Genomic DNA, 16,237 nt, shown 5'->3' on the forward strand with positions numbered 1-16,237 from the left:
GAGGGAATGGAAAATTCTAATCAATTCCAAACTATCATAAGGAATGCAAAAGGATTCTAATCAGTTCTAATCATACACTTAAACACACAAGATTAATGTAGATGCACCTAGAGGCCTCCTACCTCCCACCCCCTGGAGTTTTTGCTTGTGCTAAGTGTGCCCAGGGCATCCATCTTCTCTGAATCAGGTCTCCCACATGCCCCTGGCTCTGAAAATATCTGCATTACCTAAAATAACTGGGTCTAGAGCTCACTCATCATGTGATCTACCACACGAAGACCCAGAACCATTGACCTTCAAGATGCAAGGCTGCTGGGACTTCCCTGGTAGTCCAGTGGTAAAGAGTCTGCCTTCCAACGCAGGGGACACGGGTTCGATCCTTGGTCAGGGAACTAAGATCCCACATGCCGTGGGGCAACAAAGCCCACGTGCCACAACTACTGAGCTTGCACGCCTCAACTAGAAAGCCTGTGTGCTGCAAGCTACAGAGCCCATGTGCTCTGAAACCCATGCGCTACAACTACAGAGCCCACGCACCCTGGAGCCCTCATGCCACAACTAAAGAAGAGAAAACCTGCAGGCCACAACTAGAGAGAAGCCCGTGCGCCACAACGAAGAGCCCGTGTGCCACAACTAAGACCCGATGCAGACAAAAATAAATAAAATTAAAAAATAATAAATATTTTTTTAAAAAAAATTTGCAAGGCTGCTGAATTTGTAAAGATAGCGCTGACTCCATGTTATAAGTGCAAAATCTGAAAGTCAGTATAATATTGAATATTAGATTGAACCACATGAAATTGCCCACATTCGACTGTTTTTTACCTGTAAACTAGGCACTTTCAAAGGTTTTAACCTAATATTCTTATTTGATTAAAGCCCTATTTCAAATACAATTTAAAAATCACACCCTTGGATTATGGACTCTGAAGCTCCCTTTTTTCTGATGGTGATTTCATGCCGGAAGTCTGCTGGTCCCCATGGGACAAAGAAAATAAAGAGAGTGTTGAAAGAGGTGGTAGAAAAAAGTGCTTGCAGTCTCCAAGTTAGACTTGGAAAAACATTATCCTCTAAGGGAAGGAGAGTGTTTGGGAGGATGTAATGTGCATTTGGTGATTCTACAGCTATAGATCAAGGTTGTGGAGCCTAAAACCCCAATCTGGTGGGACCTCGAATCTCAAGAGACCACAAAAAGGTCAACTTTCCAAGTTTTGTTCTTCTCATTTCTACCATGACTCATTGAGAAAAGATTCTGTTTTACAAAGTGCCAACCTTCTCACATGTAGGTAGGAAGATGTGAGGGAGAGCAGTGAAAAGCCCACCCTCTCCTCCATCCAGCTGTTGCTGTACATTCCCTACACCTTCACATGATGTCAACTCAAGATCCAGAGGCTTAAGGGCAGCTTGGCATATGGTGAGTTCTAAATATATATTTGTTGAATGACTGAATGTATGAGTGAGTGAATTCATATTTGTCAATATTCCCATTTTTCCAACGTATCCAACTGGATCAACAATCTTTTTTTAAAAATTAATTAATTTATATATTTTTGGCTGTGCTGGGTCTTCGCTGCTGCATGCAGGCTTTCTCTAGTTGCGGAGAGTGGGGGCTACTCTTCATTGTGGTGTGCAGGCTTCTCATTGTGGTGGCTTTTCTTGTTGCGGAGCACGGGCTCTAGACGTGCGGGCTTCAGTAGTTGTGGCACACGGGCTTCAGTAGTTGTGGTATGCGGGCTTCAGTAGTTGTGGCTCACGGGCTCTAGAGCACAGGCTCAGTAGTTGTGGCACATGGACTTAGTTGCTCTGCGGCATGTGGGATCTTCCCAGACCTGGGATCGAACCAGTGTCCCCTGCATTGGCAGGCGGATTCTTAACCACTGCGCCACCAGGGAAGTCCCTGGATCAACAATCTTAAAAATGAATGATGATGGGTTCAGATATTAGAGGAAATGTTCTCCAATTCCATTTTATTTATTATTTATTTATTTATTTATTTGGTTGCACCTGGTCTTAGTTGCGGCTTGCCGGCTCCTTAGTTGCGGCACGGGGCCTCCTTAGTTGTGGCATGCGAACTCTTAGTTGTGGATGCATGTGGGATCTAGTTCCCTGGGCAGGGATCAAACCCAGGCCCCCTGCATTGGGAGTGTGGAGTCTTAACCACTGCGCCACCAGGGAAGTCCCTCCAATTCCATTTTTATTGTTCAGATATGGCTTTGCTATTTGGACCCCTCTGGGTATTATAATTTGGGTTTAAAAGACAGAGATTTAAAGGGTCTTGTTGTTTAAAATACATGGACCATGCAAAAGGAAGTCACTTAGGTACCTTAACAATGGCCAGCTTTCCCCACGTGATTGGTTCAGGATTATGCCAAGATTTGATATTTCTACTAGCTTGACAGCATGGCCACTCACTTAGCTTTGGATGATTATTTGGACACCTCAGTGATTCGAATATCATGCATAAATTTTTGGCTACTTGCCCAGAGTCTCAGAATTTAAGTTCCTGTAATGATATGGGGGGAGAGGCTGGTTCTTGTAGTAGAAGTGCTGATATTTTTGTTATGTGACAAAACCGTTCATGCGGTAATAGGAGACAAGAGTTAAAAATCAAGGAACTCCAAAAGAAGTTCAGATTGGCTTTCATTTATACTGAAGAGTAATTAACTGTTTCCAGAGTATTTCTTGGCAACTGATTTTGTTAGAAGAGAAGGTGGACCAACGTGAAGGCATTGGATGTCTGCCGGAGGAAAGGAAGGTTGAGGGTTGAAAGGCAGGAAGGGAACAGGATTGCTGGAAAGGATGAAAGAAAGGCTGAAGGACTCTGAAAATAAACTTTATGAAGTTTACTCCAACATTTTGCTTACTGAAGCTGTTGTATGATTGGTAGAATTTAGCTTTGGGCTCAGTTTGGTAGAGGATAAACCTAGAAGAGAGTTTAGAGTGAATTTTCACCAATAGAGCTGGAGATCTGCCTTTCCAAAAGGATTCAGACCTAACATTATCAAAGTTACAATTAAGCAAGGGATGAAATTTCTACAAAGCGATGGGACAGGCTTATGTGTGTAGGTGGGACTCCCTAGCCAGAGGAATTTCAGCCTTTGAATAAAGCTTATTGATATAGAACTGCACCCATTCTATCATCTATCTTCTGCAGCTCTGCCTCATGGATTAGCTGCACTAATATGTGGACTTGGGATAGTACAGTCTTAACAGGCAGAAAACCCTGCTAATCAGAACCTGCTCAACCATCCCCTCTTCAGGAAGCCTCCTGTTCTTGCTACAGCTGAAAGCAGTGACCTGTAGTAGGGTTGCTACCATTCATTCAGTCTTTATCTAATATCTTCCTGTTTTATAATACATGAGGACAAACCCTTCTGTTAGATTGTAAAACTCCTTGAAAGTGAGTATCATGCTATTATTTACTGCATTTTCCATGGTACCTATGTAGAGTAACTTATATGTGGGAGGGGCACAATACATTTTTTAAAATTATTGATGTATAGTTGATATAAATGTTGTGTTTATCACATGTGCTTGTGAGCTTGACAGCTCCCCAATCCTCAAAGACTTTTCTGATGAGATCAGTGGTGATATTAACAAACATAAAACAAATAGTTGTGCTTTTTTTCTGCTATACAGAGAAGTAACTCAGCTATACATATATATGTATATTTCATATTCTTTTCCATTATGGTTCATCACAGGATATTGAATATGGTTCCCTGGGCTATGTACTAGGACCCTGTTTTTCGTCCGTCCCATATAATAGTTTGCGTCTGCTACTCCCAAACTCCCAGTCCTTCCCTCCCCTACCTTCTCTCCCCCTTGGCACCACAATACATTTTGTTAAGAGAACAGGTTAAACACAGACTTTGAAATAGAAAACACAGAAGAAATGTCAGGGCACTTTACGTGTGGATTGGTCCAAGTAGCCATAGGATGCTTAGAACGTTTTAGATACTTGTTTAGCGTTTAAGCTACTCCGTAGTTGTGTACATATATGAAGATTTAGTGTGTTTTAAATGTGAAAGGGAATTTAGATGCCATCTTGTCCATTCTCCCCCTTTTTACAAACATGGAGAGACTTAAAGAGGTGAGGTGATGGGGTTAGTGTCTTCCAGTTTATTAGTGACAAAGCCGAGACTAGAATCCAGATTTTCTGATCGATATTGTTTCTACTGAACCATACATTCATCCATTTATTTATTGTGTGCCTTCTATATGCCAGATTCTGTGCCATGCTCGAAATACAGCAGAAAACAGGTAGAAACCATTGACTGCTCTTACAGGGCACAGAGTCTGATGGACAAGGTAGAGAGCAAGGGTGAGGAGGCCTGTGAATGGGAAGCGCTGGGCTCCAAGGGTACTCACATGAAGGGGGCTTAGCCTAGACAAGAAGGTTAGGGCAGCCCTCACTGTGGAAATGACATTGAAATGGAGGCCTAAAGGATGAATAGAAAGAGATCAGGTAGACAGTGGCTGGGGAACATCTCAAGTGAAGTCTGAACAGCTAGAGAGACTGAAATGCCTGTAGGAGCAAGCAGGTACAAACAGTAACAGTAGTAATAGTAGTGATAATAATAATAATTGCTAAATTTAGTGAGTACTTCCTATGCACCCCACCCCATTCTAAGTGCTTTATTATTATCTCATTTCATTTTCATAATAATCCTAAAAGAAGGCAGCCATGATCACCATCTTACAGATGAGAAAAGGAACAGAATAAGCAGGTTAGAGGTAAAATTTGACAGATATAATTTGTTTACGTATGAAACACAAAGAAATCATTTTAATTTATACAAAGAAGTGTGTTAGCTCTCATTTTTCTGCAAATGCACGATACTCTTCATTTATTCTTCATTTTTCTTGGTTTTATTACAAGCAAGAACAAAGCTAAATAATTCTCTCCTATTAGAAAAACTGTGTAAATGTCATGATGGTGGTAACTGGGAGCCTCAAGATTAGTGAGACAGCTGGGAGGGGTGGGGACTGTGACGAAATGAAGAGCAGCCCCGATGGTCTCCAGTCAACCATTTGGGGACCATATGGAGCAGTGTTGCCAGATCTTCCAAATTTTCAAGAGAAACAAAAAACCCAGGTTTTTATTTGAAATTTCCCAATTTGGCTCAAATTTTAAAGTGCTCTGTAAGTCAAATAAAATATGAATTAGTCCCCCATGAAGTCAAAGTGGGGGCCAGCATATGTAGGGAGGCTGGAGAGGAGTCAAGGGTCAAACAACAGAGGACTTGAGAGCTCATGGAATATAATTTAATGACAGCAGAAACGTTAACATTGCTAAGGCTGGGACAGAAAAGGTCATATTTGTGTTTGGAAAAGATTACTCTGTTCCCACAGGGCTCTGACAACTTCTAAATGGCATAGCTCAGGGCTGAGGAGACCCTGACCCAACCTCTATGACGCTATTCCTCTTAAAGACCAAATATGTCTGCCTTAATTTCCTAGCTTTTCACTTTCACCTCAATGAGTCTTAGCTTTGTCTAGCTCATGTCTGTCATCGTGTTTGCATGCCCTTTCTTTCCTTTTCTCTGGAAAGACATCTCATAGTTTCTCTCTCATCTCCTCAGGGGCAGTGGGTCTGTGTCTCCAACAATTTGAACTTGTGTCCTGACAACAAGCAGAAACTTCAAGGTTGTACATACTCTTTAATGAACAGACAGCTGTCTAATCTCACCCCCTTGTCCCCAGAGATGAAGATTTTTAATCAAACCAAATAATGTCCAGTGGGCAAGCAGGTTTGCAGCAGGAAGAAGAAGCGAGCAACCAGACTCCCTCACCTACTCCACAGGAGGTGCAGTTGGAAGGCTCATCTCCTTGGCATTCTTGGCAGGTGGAGTGGCATGGATGGCATTGGTTCTTAAATTCAAATTTGCCCGAGGGACAGTTCAAAACGCAGCGACCATCATCAAAAATCCTAGAAGAAACCAGACTTTTAGAGTTTGTAAGGGTGACTTTATGGAATGGTGTTAAGTACTAGAACATGTGGTGTTTGTGTTTCACTGCACATTCTTGGTTTCATTGTTTGAGAAACAAGGGTGATGCCTGGGACTGATCATCTTAGCACATGGGGAATGTTGGTCATGTACCCATCCTTGGCCAGAGATTTGGACCCAACAGCAGGCATGCCAGGAACTGGCTGGAGATGTAATCTTGATTCTAGTTTCAAACAAATTAACCAGTACCCCGGGGATTAAACCCACACTGTAGGCTCCAGCCAAACCCGGCCAACACTCAGATGGAGGTCTTTGAACTTTCAAGACACTAAATGGGTTTTTGAATCCAGAGGCCTTGGAGTAAATATTCTTTCTTTAGTTATCAGCATGCCCACACTTTGCAATGGGAATGTCAAGTCCAAGGGCTCCCGAAGAAGCACCATCCTGTAGTTTAGGTGCTACTTATAAACTTGACCTATACATATGGCAAGTAATCAATGAATTCTGATTTTTGTTTTTTACTTTTTTCAAATTAATTTTTTTATTGGAGTATAGTTGATTTACAATATTGTACGGCAAAGTGAGTCAGTTATACATACACACATATCCACTCTTTTTAAAATTCTATTCCCATACAGGTGATTACAGAATATTGAATAGAGTTCCCTGTGCTATTCAGTAGGTTCTTATTAGTTATCTATTCTATATATAGTTGAACTCTGTCATTTTTGCAAGTATTTCCTGATGTATAGGGTACCACAGTCTCTATTTTCTGACCATGTTTGCCATCACCTACAAGGGCACTGCAGATAAGTTAGCATGTGGGCTTCCAAAACCTTTGGTTTTATACACATACTATATATATATATATATATATATATATATATATATATATATATATATATATATATATATATATATATATACCATAATGTCATGGTTAATGTTTTCAAAGTTTTGCTTCTTCTTTCCCTTGAAAGTAATCCCAAGAGCAAATGTGATGAAATAAATTGTGTCCAAGAATTTTCCTCAGAAGAAAATCCACAGTGTCTAAGAGCGAGAGTCAGATGGGTCATGTGAATGGATGAAGTGAGATGGGGAGCTCCACCCCCAGAGTTTCTGTGGGGAGAGAGCCGAGATTCTGTATTTTTGACAAGTTCCTAGATGATGTTCATGGTGCTGGTCTAGAGAGCATACTTGGAGAACTTCTCAGTGATAGTCTGGGTTACTATGGAATTTGCTAAATGATTCCTACCTAAGTAATACAGGTGGTGCCAAACTGGCATCTCAGAGAGCTCCCTTAGAGCAGTAGTTACTGTGTCAGTCGTGAGGGTGTGAGACCTCCAAGGGTGTGATGGTGGCATCCAGATCTGGGAGAACTGAGGGCCTGCAAACAAAGCTAGGGTTTTTTTCTCTCTCTCTCCCCAGTCTGGATGTCACACGGAAGGCCAGGTGTAGGTCTTGAGCAACTCATTCCTGGGGTGGTGTTTACTTGTCTAAATCCCTGTGTTTCTATAGCTAGAATCAGCCCTAAATGGAGGATTGGCATTTCAATACCAGGTTTGGAGGAAATCGGGGTGGGGACAAGGCATCTTGAATGTGTGTTGCTGCAGTCTTCCATCTCTTCCCTGAAAGTCTGTGTCATTTGCATCTGTTTGGAAACAGAATGGGATTAAGGCCAAGCATACAAGAAGGACACCTCGTTCTTGGATCCTCAGCCCCTCAGGCTCTGGTCACCATAGCCAGCATCACTGGAGTCAACAACCCTTTTGGCCCGCTGCAGAGTGTGGAATCCCAGCCCTGAACAGACATGCACACACAGCTGGTTGTTCATGTCGAAACAGGTCTTCTGCACCATGACCCGTAATGAGAAGACTGTGCTCCAGACTTTTAGCTGATGGCAGTAATGCCAACTGGGAATATCCTGGTCCCACCCTTGCTCTGGTTTCTTAGCTAGAAGATTTGTCAAGGAGTAATTTGGTCGTGGCTAGTTAAAAAAACGGAAACAAAACAAAAACCTCCCTTTAAGAAAAACTATGTAGGAGCTTTCTGAGGTTTTTAAACAAGTGAACTACTCTGTTCTCCACTGAAAAGGAGAATGGGGCATGTTTATTTGTGAAGGTTCATTTTCTTGCTAAATTAAGTTGAAAAAGAGATGGAAAGTACATCATCATTTTGTTCTTTATAGGAAGAGATGACAGATTGGTTTGTTATTTCTCTTGAGAGAGGTGATCTAATACTGTCAATGGCTGGAACCATTTAAAACCCTTCAGGAACTTGGGTGGGTATGGAGGTGAAGCAGATGGTGTAGTGCTGCCATGTTTATGTAGGGAAGGGGCTGTCTTTCTTACTTGAGAGCTTATTTTAAGAAAGTACCAAGCAAATAATTGTGCTGCAAACCACCTCCCTCTGTCTCTACCCTGAAGAAAGCACAGGTGATGTACCCAGTTTTTGTAAGAACATGATTCTTTATAAAGATTGAATGATAAGGACAACAGTCGTGCTTGAGTGAAGGCACTGAATTACATCATCCCTTGCAACCTCCCCATCCCGCTCAAGAACAATTGCTAAGGAACTTGAAGAAAAGTCCCATTTCAAGTGACACAGATTTCTACCACCACCAACAAATCTCCCCAAGTGGAGAAGAGATATCTTGTTCTGGGCTACATGGGGCTGATGAAAATTTTCTTTAAAGTGAACTCAAGCCATCTCTGGGACCACCAATCATCCAGTTTGTGGATTTCTAGGACACTCAGGCAAGCTCATCTCTGCAGGGGAAGGCCTTCTCTCCCCAGGTCACACACGCTCTTGGCCTTTTCATAAGCTGTGAACCATTCCAGGTCCAACAGGCTCATGGAAAGGAAGAAGGTGGCAAAACCAAGTGCTGAAGAGTTGGGCAGAGGTGAAGTTCTCAACATTGGCACTAAATTTTCCAGAAGTCCCAGGGTGTATGTGTGTGTGTGAGAGAGAGATGTGAACTGGAACAGAAGAGTTGCAAGTCAGAGTTAGCTGGTCCTCTACGCTGATCGTTGGTTTGGTCTAACTAAAGCCATCACAAGAGCATTTACTGTAATTTCTTGGCACGTTAATGTTGTAACAGAATGAAATACCGCAAAGGATCTTTTTCTCCCCGAATTCTTGAAACAGATCAAATAAAACATTTGAGAGTGGGTCAGAAAACTTTTACATGCTTTTAATTAGTTCATAGACTCTGCAGTTCCTTCAGGACTGGGTTGGGAAATTAGCTCGTGCAGTGAGGACCACGACATTACAGAGCTAGACGTGTTAAATAACGGTGGCAAAGACGATACTTGCTTCCCCCAAGTTTTTAATCATCTTGAAGGAGCTAGATAAACCCAAAGGTTTATAGAAATGTAAAGGGAAAGCTAGAAGACGAAGAGAGAGCTTTTCAAGTTTCAATTTCTTTTAAACCAACTTCAGAGTTAAATTATTTTTTCAAATTTTATTATGGAAAAATTTAAACATATATAAAATAAACAAGACATAACAGAACCCCCCCATGTACTCATCACTCAGCTTCAATAATTGTCAACACATGGCCAATCTTATTTCATCTACATCCCCAGTGATTTACTTCCCTCTCATATTGTTTTGAAGAAAACCTCTAAGTTAAAAGTTAACATTCCTTTGCCAGATAAAAACTCCTTTAGGGATGACCTTTATTGTGCCAGGACTGGAGATACCCCAAAAGCTTAAGAATAGGAAGAAACTCAGAGTGACCAATAGTTTATTCTGTTTGCCTCACCTTACCCCTTACCCCCACCCCAGATCCATTTTCTGCCATTCTCTGACCTGCTATGCCCTGGAAGTGCCCACTAGAGACTGTGTCCCCAAGCTCACTTCCCTCACTTGTAAATGGTGTTCCTCATTGGCATCCAGGTGTTTCAGACAGGGAAACACCAGCAGGAGATCTGAGGGTGGGGGGAGAGAGAGATTGGGGTATTTCTTCCTCTGGAGCCACAACCTGGCTTCCTCCTCACATGATTCTGGAGTGGCTATGTTCCCTCCAGCTCCAGTTTCTATCAGGCACCCCTTCTTCTATGGCTACAGGGTTTGCTTCAGGCCTAGGGTGTTAAAGCTCCCCCAGTGTTCTGGTCCCTGAGTGCTTCACCAGCCCTTGATTTTGACCTCCTGAACCACCTATAAAAATCCATGGATTTGCACCTAACTCTGAGCCGGACATAAAGCAGGTGCTCAAGACCGTCTTGAGTAGACCTGATTCTACTCAAGGAAATACTTTGGAAAATACTTAAAGAAAATACTTGGCTGCCCTTTGAGGACAAATAAGTCAACGACACCACCTTTCAAAATAGTTTCTTTCTCCTCATCTTCTAACCCCTTTCTGGAAAATGCAGATAAGAAAAGTCAGCTAGTTCATTGCCATGATGCGATGTCCTTTCTTGGATGTATTTGCAAGTAACTGACATCAAGGAAGAGAAATGGGGAAAGAAATGGGGCTCTCAGGGAGATGAGAAGAAAATTGTTCCTGAGCAATAGGATTTCCAGGAGGACACCTGGTTTGAGATCTACACACATGCTTTTCTATCTTCAAAAGCTAAAGAATGGGCTGCTGAAGCCAAACTATTCAAATGGCGCAGGAGGTGTACCTCTGATCTTCTTGTACCAATGAGCTTCGATTTTTAAAAAAATGGCCACTGATGGTAGTTGAATTTTTTTCTCACTTCTGGTGAGCCTGGGACAATCATGACTTCCGCAATGTACACTGGATGATGGTAGCTGCCTTATTAAACAAATGCTAAAAAGTTCCCTTGGTTCAAAGATGTCCAAACGTGAGATGGGATTTGATTGTTGATGTGGTGAGGAGTTAGAGGAGAAAAAGGACCTATTTTCAAAATGTTGTCTGTATCTAATAGCATGCCTTGAAGCTGGCTTAAAGCAAACTCAAGAGGCATAGGTGTCTTAAAGAGACACTTAGAAAATGTTATCACAACATTAAGAATTCTTAATAAGACTATTATTTTATTTTTTTTATAAATTTATTTATTTATTTATTTTTGGCTGTGTTGGATCTTCATTGCTGCGCGTGGGCTTTCTCTAGCTGTGGCACGCGGGCTTGGTAGTTGTGGCGCAGGGGCCCAGCTACTCCGCAGCATGTGGGATCTTCCCGGACCAGGGCTCGAACCCGTGTCCCCTGCACTGGCAGGCGGACTCCCAACCACTGCGCCACCAGGGAAGTCCAAGACTATTATTTTGTGTTTCCTTCCTTTCCTCCTTCCCTCCTCTCTCTCTCTCTCTCTCTTTCTCTTTCTGAGAGAGCTATTTGGAGAACCAAGCTCATGATATTAATTACACACTTCATCAAGTTCAATAACACATACATTTATTGAACTACTACTATGTGTTGATCACTGTAGGGGAATAAGGAGACAAACACAACACAGTTCCTACTCAGGGTATTACAGTCCTGATAAAGAATTAGATGAAATGACTGTTGTTCAAGGCAGAGGGAATGTCCATCCTAGAGACTCACCTGCCACTGGAGCAGCCTCATTATACTGGTCTTGGGACAAACCTTGCTTCCTACGCATTTATCAGAGCAGATGAGGCCAATAAACATTAAGTGCTAGAATCAGAGGAGTGTTGATTAAAAATGCAATGGGCTCCCAACTCTCTTCATTATAAATTCTCAGTGTATTAGCAAAGATGCTCATCCCATTTCGATACTTGCTATTTCCTCATTCATTCAGTTATCAAACATTGATTGAGTGCCTACTGTTTTCTTAGCACTGTGATAGGTAATGGAGATACAAAGATGAGTATTTCAAGGGGCTTACAGTCTAACAAGTAGATTTGTAAGTCAATGTCTGAAAATGTCACAGGTGCACTTATGGAAGTTTGTACAGAGCACAGGGGAACATAAAGAGGGTGAGGTTAATTCTATTGGAAAGAGGTAAAAAATGCTTTCATAGAACAGTTCACCCTTGAACTAACTCTAGAAATAGGAGTAGATATTTTATTCGCAGATGGAGATGATGGTTGAGGGACGGGTGTGCAGAAAGGGATGAGATTCTAGGCATCAAAGCCACCACTACCTTCACTGATGAGAAAGCCCCTGTAGTGTCCAGGGAACCGATTCTCACAGTGGTTACGGGGCACCATAGGGGGAGGACACTACAGACGTCTGACCTTGGGCCAGACCACAGCAGGTTTCTGTGTCAGGGGAAGGAGTTTGATTCTTTTTCCTGTAGGCCCAAGGGGTGCTTCTAGGTGGTAAGCACCTCCTCTCTCCATCCTGCATCTCATGAACTCCCAACCCCAGGAGATACAAGAAAGGTCACTCACCTTGTGCCGGGGCAGCCAGTGCAGTCTTCCTGGGTTGGCCCCCGGCACTTGGCACACAAGGCTTCACAGATCTGGCAGAGGCCGTGCTCGTCAATGTATTCTCCTGGGGAACAAAATCTAGTTGTTTATCTCATTTCTGCATGGCAGTGCTGTCTGGGCTGTCAGTCTGAGAGCAGCCAGATCCCTCTGTGGCTGCCCAAAACTGATGGAGACAACACAGAGAGAGGAGACCTTGAATGGCTTCAGCAGCCAGTCTGCTCTTCACCCAAGGGCCCCGGAAGTTGGAACCTCAAAAAGTTATGAGGCAATGACATAATTTTGGATCTAGTCAACATGTGTTACAGATTTTATAAGTAGGGAGAGGCCGGGGAGGGGGGGCGGGCATCCCATAGGACCCCTTTACTGAGCTCCTACTATCTTCCCGTTAAAACCTGAGGGCTCCTGGCCCACGAAGAGCCCAGTTTTAATCTTGGTTGAAGTCAAGCCACAGGCAGGACCCACCCAGATCTTGTCCCACCGCTCTGGGGGGGATTGTGGTTACTAGTCAAAAATGGGAATTGAATGTTGGCTGACATTGGACAGATGTGAGCTGCATCTCACCCTGAAAGAGTAACAATAAAGAGATAGCCAGAGAATTCTTCATTGACTTAGAAAGTTTATCTCTCCCAAGGAAAGACCCAGATGAGGCCTTTCCACATGAACTTTCCATGAAGCAAGTTCAGCCTCACAAACTTGTGGACATTTAAAAAATTTCTCCCATGGCAAAGGTGGTGGAGAGAGGCCAACCTCATTGCAGGTGATTACCTCATGATGGGTGTCTATTCATTGAATTCAACCCTCTATTCACACTACACTCATCCTCTTCTGACATTGTCTTAAAAAAAAAAAAGTCAAAAAGTGTCTTCAGTCTGATCCAAAGAGCCACTTTGTGTGATTTGGAAACTGATCGTGTCCAGAAAATATAGGTTCAGATTTCAGTAGAGTCACAACCTTCACTTGCCTCCCACTTCAGCCCCAACTTTCATAGCCCCTAAGCCTGTCTGAACAGTGTTCATCTGAGATCTAGCCAGAAGAGTGAGGGAGCAAGGCTCACCCTCGGTTTGATTGAGGGGTCTTATGCAGACTCCAAGATTCACGGCCTGATTTATTGTAGTTGCCTTGCAAAAAGCCCTGGAAACTTGGACCTAACTGGTGAGGAGTGGAGGGAAGTCTACCCCTCTGCCTTTTCCCATAGCTTTACTGAACTAGCAGAGTTGGGTAAGGTAAACCTTACCTACATAAATCTTCCACTTGCTAGCACTAAACCACAAAAGTGAAACTGAAGAGGCAACCAGAGTTTGCCCTTACATGGCAGAAAAAGCCTTTCACAGAGAGTTACTCTATTGGTTTTGTTAACTAATGTGGAAATGTACATACTCAGAGCAATGCAAGCATCTAACAGTGGCACATGCTGCACATCTTGGACTCTGTTCTTCTGTGCCTTCTAATAGTTGCCAAGGTACAGTGTGGACCAGAAATCTGATACATAACCTTCAGAATGGGACTGTGGTTCTTAGCCCAGGAGTGACTCCCAGAAGTCCTAGCCCCTACAGAGTGAGGAACAAGAGGGGCAAAGAATGTAAATGTGCAGGTTGTTCACTGCGCAAGGTGCCTTCTCAAATGGTCAAGTGGAGGTGGAAATCCCCTGCCGTGTTCATCCCACCAAGCTGGACAGCCTCTGCCTCTGTAAGGGGCACCTTTTACTAATTCACGCAAAGGTGTTAGAATGGACTAGGTGTACTCTTGGTAATCAGCAGTCCTGAGGCAGAAAAAAGCTGGGGCTTCTGTCTAGTAGGAGTGGTGACTTCAAGATGCAACTGTCTCACTCAACACAGGCATTATAGTTCTGCAGCCTTCTTTTTTTATTTCTTCAGGCTCCCCCATTCCTCTCTTAATTGTTGCCCTTGCTGAAATCTCTTTCACTTTTGTTGTGCAAGGCACAACCAATGGAGCAGTCATCAGTCCAGGCATCAACCAGATAAAGAGCAGAGGATCCAGGGTGGACCAAGTAAGAAGAAGTAGATCATGCCTACATGGCCGATGAAAACAATTTATGTTTACAGAGTTAGATGACAGCTATGTGTCTTTCACAAGATGTGTGCTGAGTGGAACAGGAATGGGGGAGGGTTACAGAGGCTCCTAAACCCAAAGAAAGTGTATTCTAGAGAAATGTAGGATCATAGAGAGCACAGCTCACTCACTCATTCATTCACTCATTCATTCCATGATATTTTCTGAACATCTATATGCCAGGGACTAGGTGAGATTTAGAGATAGAAATTAAATAGGCCCTGTTCTTGGCTTCTCAAAGATTTTTGAGTAGAACGATTTTTAAGAGATAGTTATAATCCAAATGCTGGCCACGTGTCTTTGACCTCTTGGACAGTCTAAGTTAAAGTCTGAAACAAAGAACAAGGGCATACGCTGGACTCTGCTAGACCTAGAGGCAAAGACCATTCCTTTGCCTTGGCATCCATGCCTATAGGAACTGAGACAGTGGTTTGGGTCTCCCAACTCCTGATAGCCGTCCACCTTAATCTTCACGATATATTAGAGTCAATGCTAGGGTAGGATTTTAAACTAAATATACCTTGCTCTGCTAAATCAACTGCTATTTAGATGGTTCTGTGAGTTATCCTACATCTACACCCAAAGTCTCCTTTGTAATTACAGATGATGCATGGCTAGGTCAAGCAAGGGTTATTCAGTTATTACTGTGAAAATTTTAAACTCTCCTCTGTATCTGATTTGCCTCCTCATTGGCTTCCATAAGCCAGTAGGTGGCACTGACAGCTTGGCCTTGTACTTCCTTGATCTGCTCAAGTATTATGGCCTCTGTTGGTACTGACAAAGTGCCACCTTAGATATAATCATCACTTGGAATTGCCCCATCTCTGAGATTTCAAGTACCCACTCCAGACACAAGCTTCTTAAGCCCCATTATGAGTCTAGCTTACCCAGGTGGTGCCCTAGGCTGCTTGGTCATCCCTTCATTCATCTGTTTAGTTCCCTCTTGCATTCCTCATTTGGGCTAGTCCAACCTTCCCAAGACTCAGTCCCACCATTCTTTCCCCATTCTTTCTCAGAATGTGACCTCACTACCTAATTTTCTGATAAGATACTGAGTTTCCCCAGCATCCTTGTTTTCAATGTCAAAATTCCTATCTTCTTGAATGTTCACCTGTCTTCTGTCTCTGAGGAAGTTAGTCTTTTTTCTTGGCCATTCTCAAATCTCCATCTAATGCTCTCAATCTTTCCTCAGGATATTTCTCCACCAGTCTGTCTTTAGTCCTTTCTTCACGTCTCCCACCATCCTCAGATCTATAAAAGTTCTCCCCAACCTAAAACCTTCGGAAGCATTTTTCTTCCCTGATAAGTGACTCTTAAAACATGTCTTTTCCTCCTACCATTTGGAAACAAAATGGAGAAAATCTCATAACCTAGAAGCTTATGTAAGAGAATCAGCGTAAGACAGCTAAACTGTGCATCTCTCTCCAGTCTGCATGCCTCTTAACTTGAGAGCCAACTCTGGCTTTAGAACAGATGAGAATAGAGAAACCTGTCCCGTTTTTCATATTTATGTAGACGTCCAATGAGTTACATAAACAACTGCCCCCAGCCCTTGCAGGCACAAGTGTTCCACTGAACATTTGAAAGCAAAGAAACCAGATTCCAAGGACATAGTCAAGTTGCTTTTTTTTTTTTTTTTTGGTTGTTGGAGCAGTAAATTCTTGTCGTCTGTTTTCATTGCACAATGAAGCTGAATGTTTATGACAGGCGTGATATACAAAATTCTTAGGAAAAATCACTTTAGCACAGACTTCGGGGTCAATATTTTTGTTCTCCTCCTCAGCCTCCAAGCTCTCCCTTCTGGTGTCTTCATCCATTATTATCATGTCCAAATTATCTTTCTCTTGTCATCA

At 42.7% G+C, this 16,237-nt stretch overlaps 1 protein-coding gene across 2 annotated transcripts in view; it reads right to left on the minus strand.

Annotated features, from left to right (window-relative positions):
* Window positions 1-16,237, minus strand: part of PCSK5 (proprotein convertase subtilisin/kexin type 5) — a 457,855-nt gene that overhangs the window by 88,709 nt on the left and 352,909 nt on the right. For both annotated transcript variants that reach the window (XM_082470900.1, XM_082470899.1), the window contains exons 21-22: window positions 12,276-12,378; window positions 5,796-5,932 (exon numbers count right to left, since the gene is read on the minus strand). In XM_082470900.1, coding sequence (XP_082327026.1) covers window positions 5,796-5,932; window positions 12,276-12,378 — 240 coding nt within the window. The remainder of the gene's footprint in view (window positions 1-5,795; window positions 5,933-12,275; window positions 12,379-16,237) is intronic.

This window comes from Balaenoptera physalus, assembly GCF_965194825.1.
Source record: "Balaenoptera physalus genome assembly, chromosome: 7".
NCBI classification, from domain to species: Eukaryota; Metazoa; Chordata; class Mammalia; order Artiodactyla; family Balaenopteridae; genus Balaenoptera; species Balaenoptera physalus.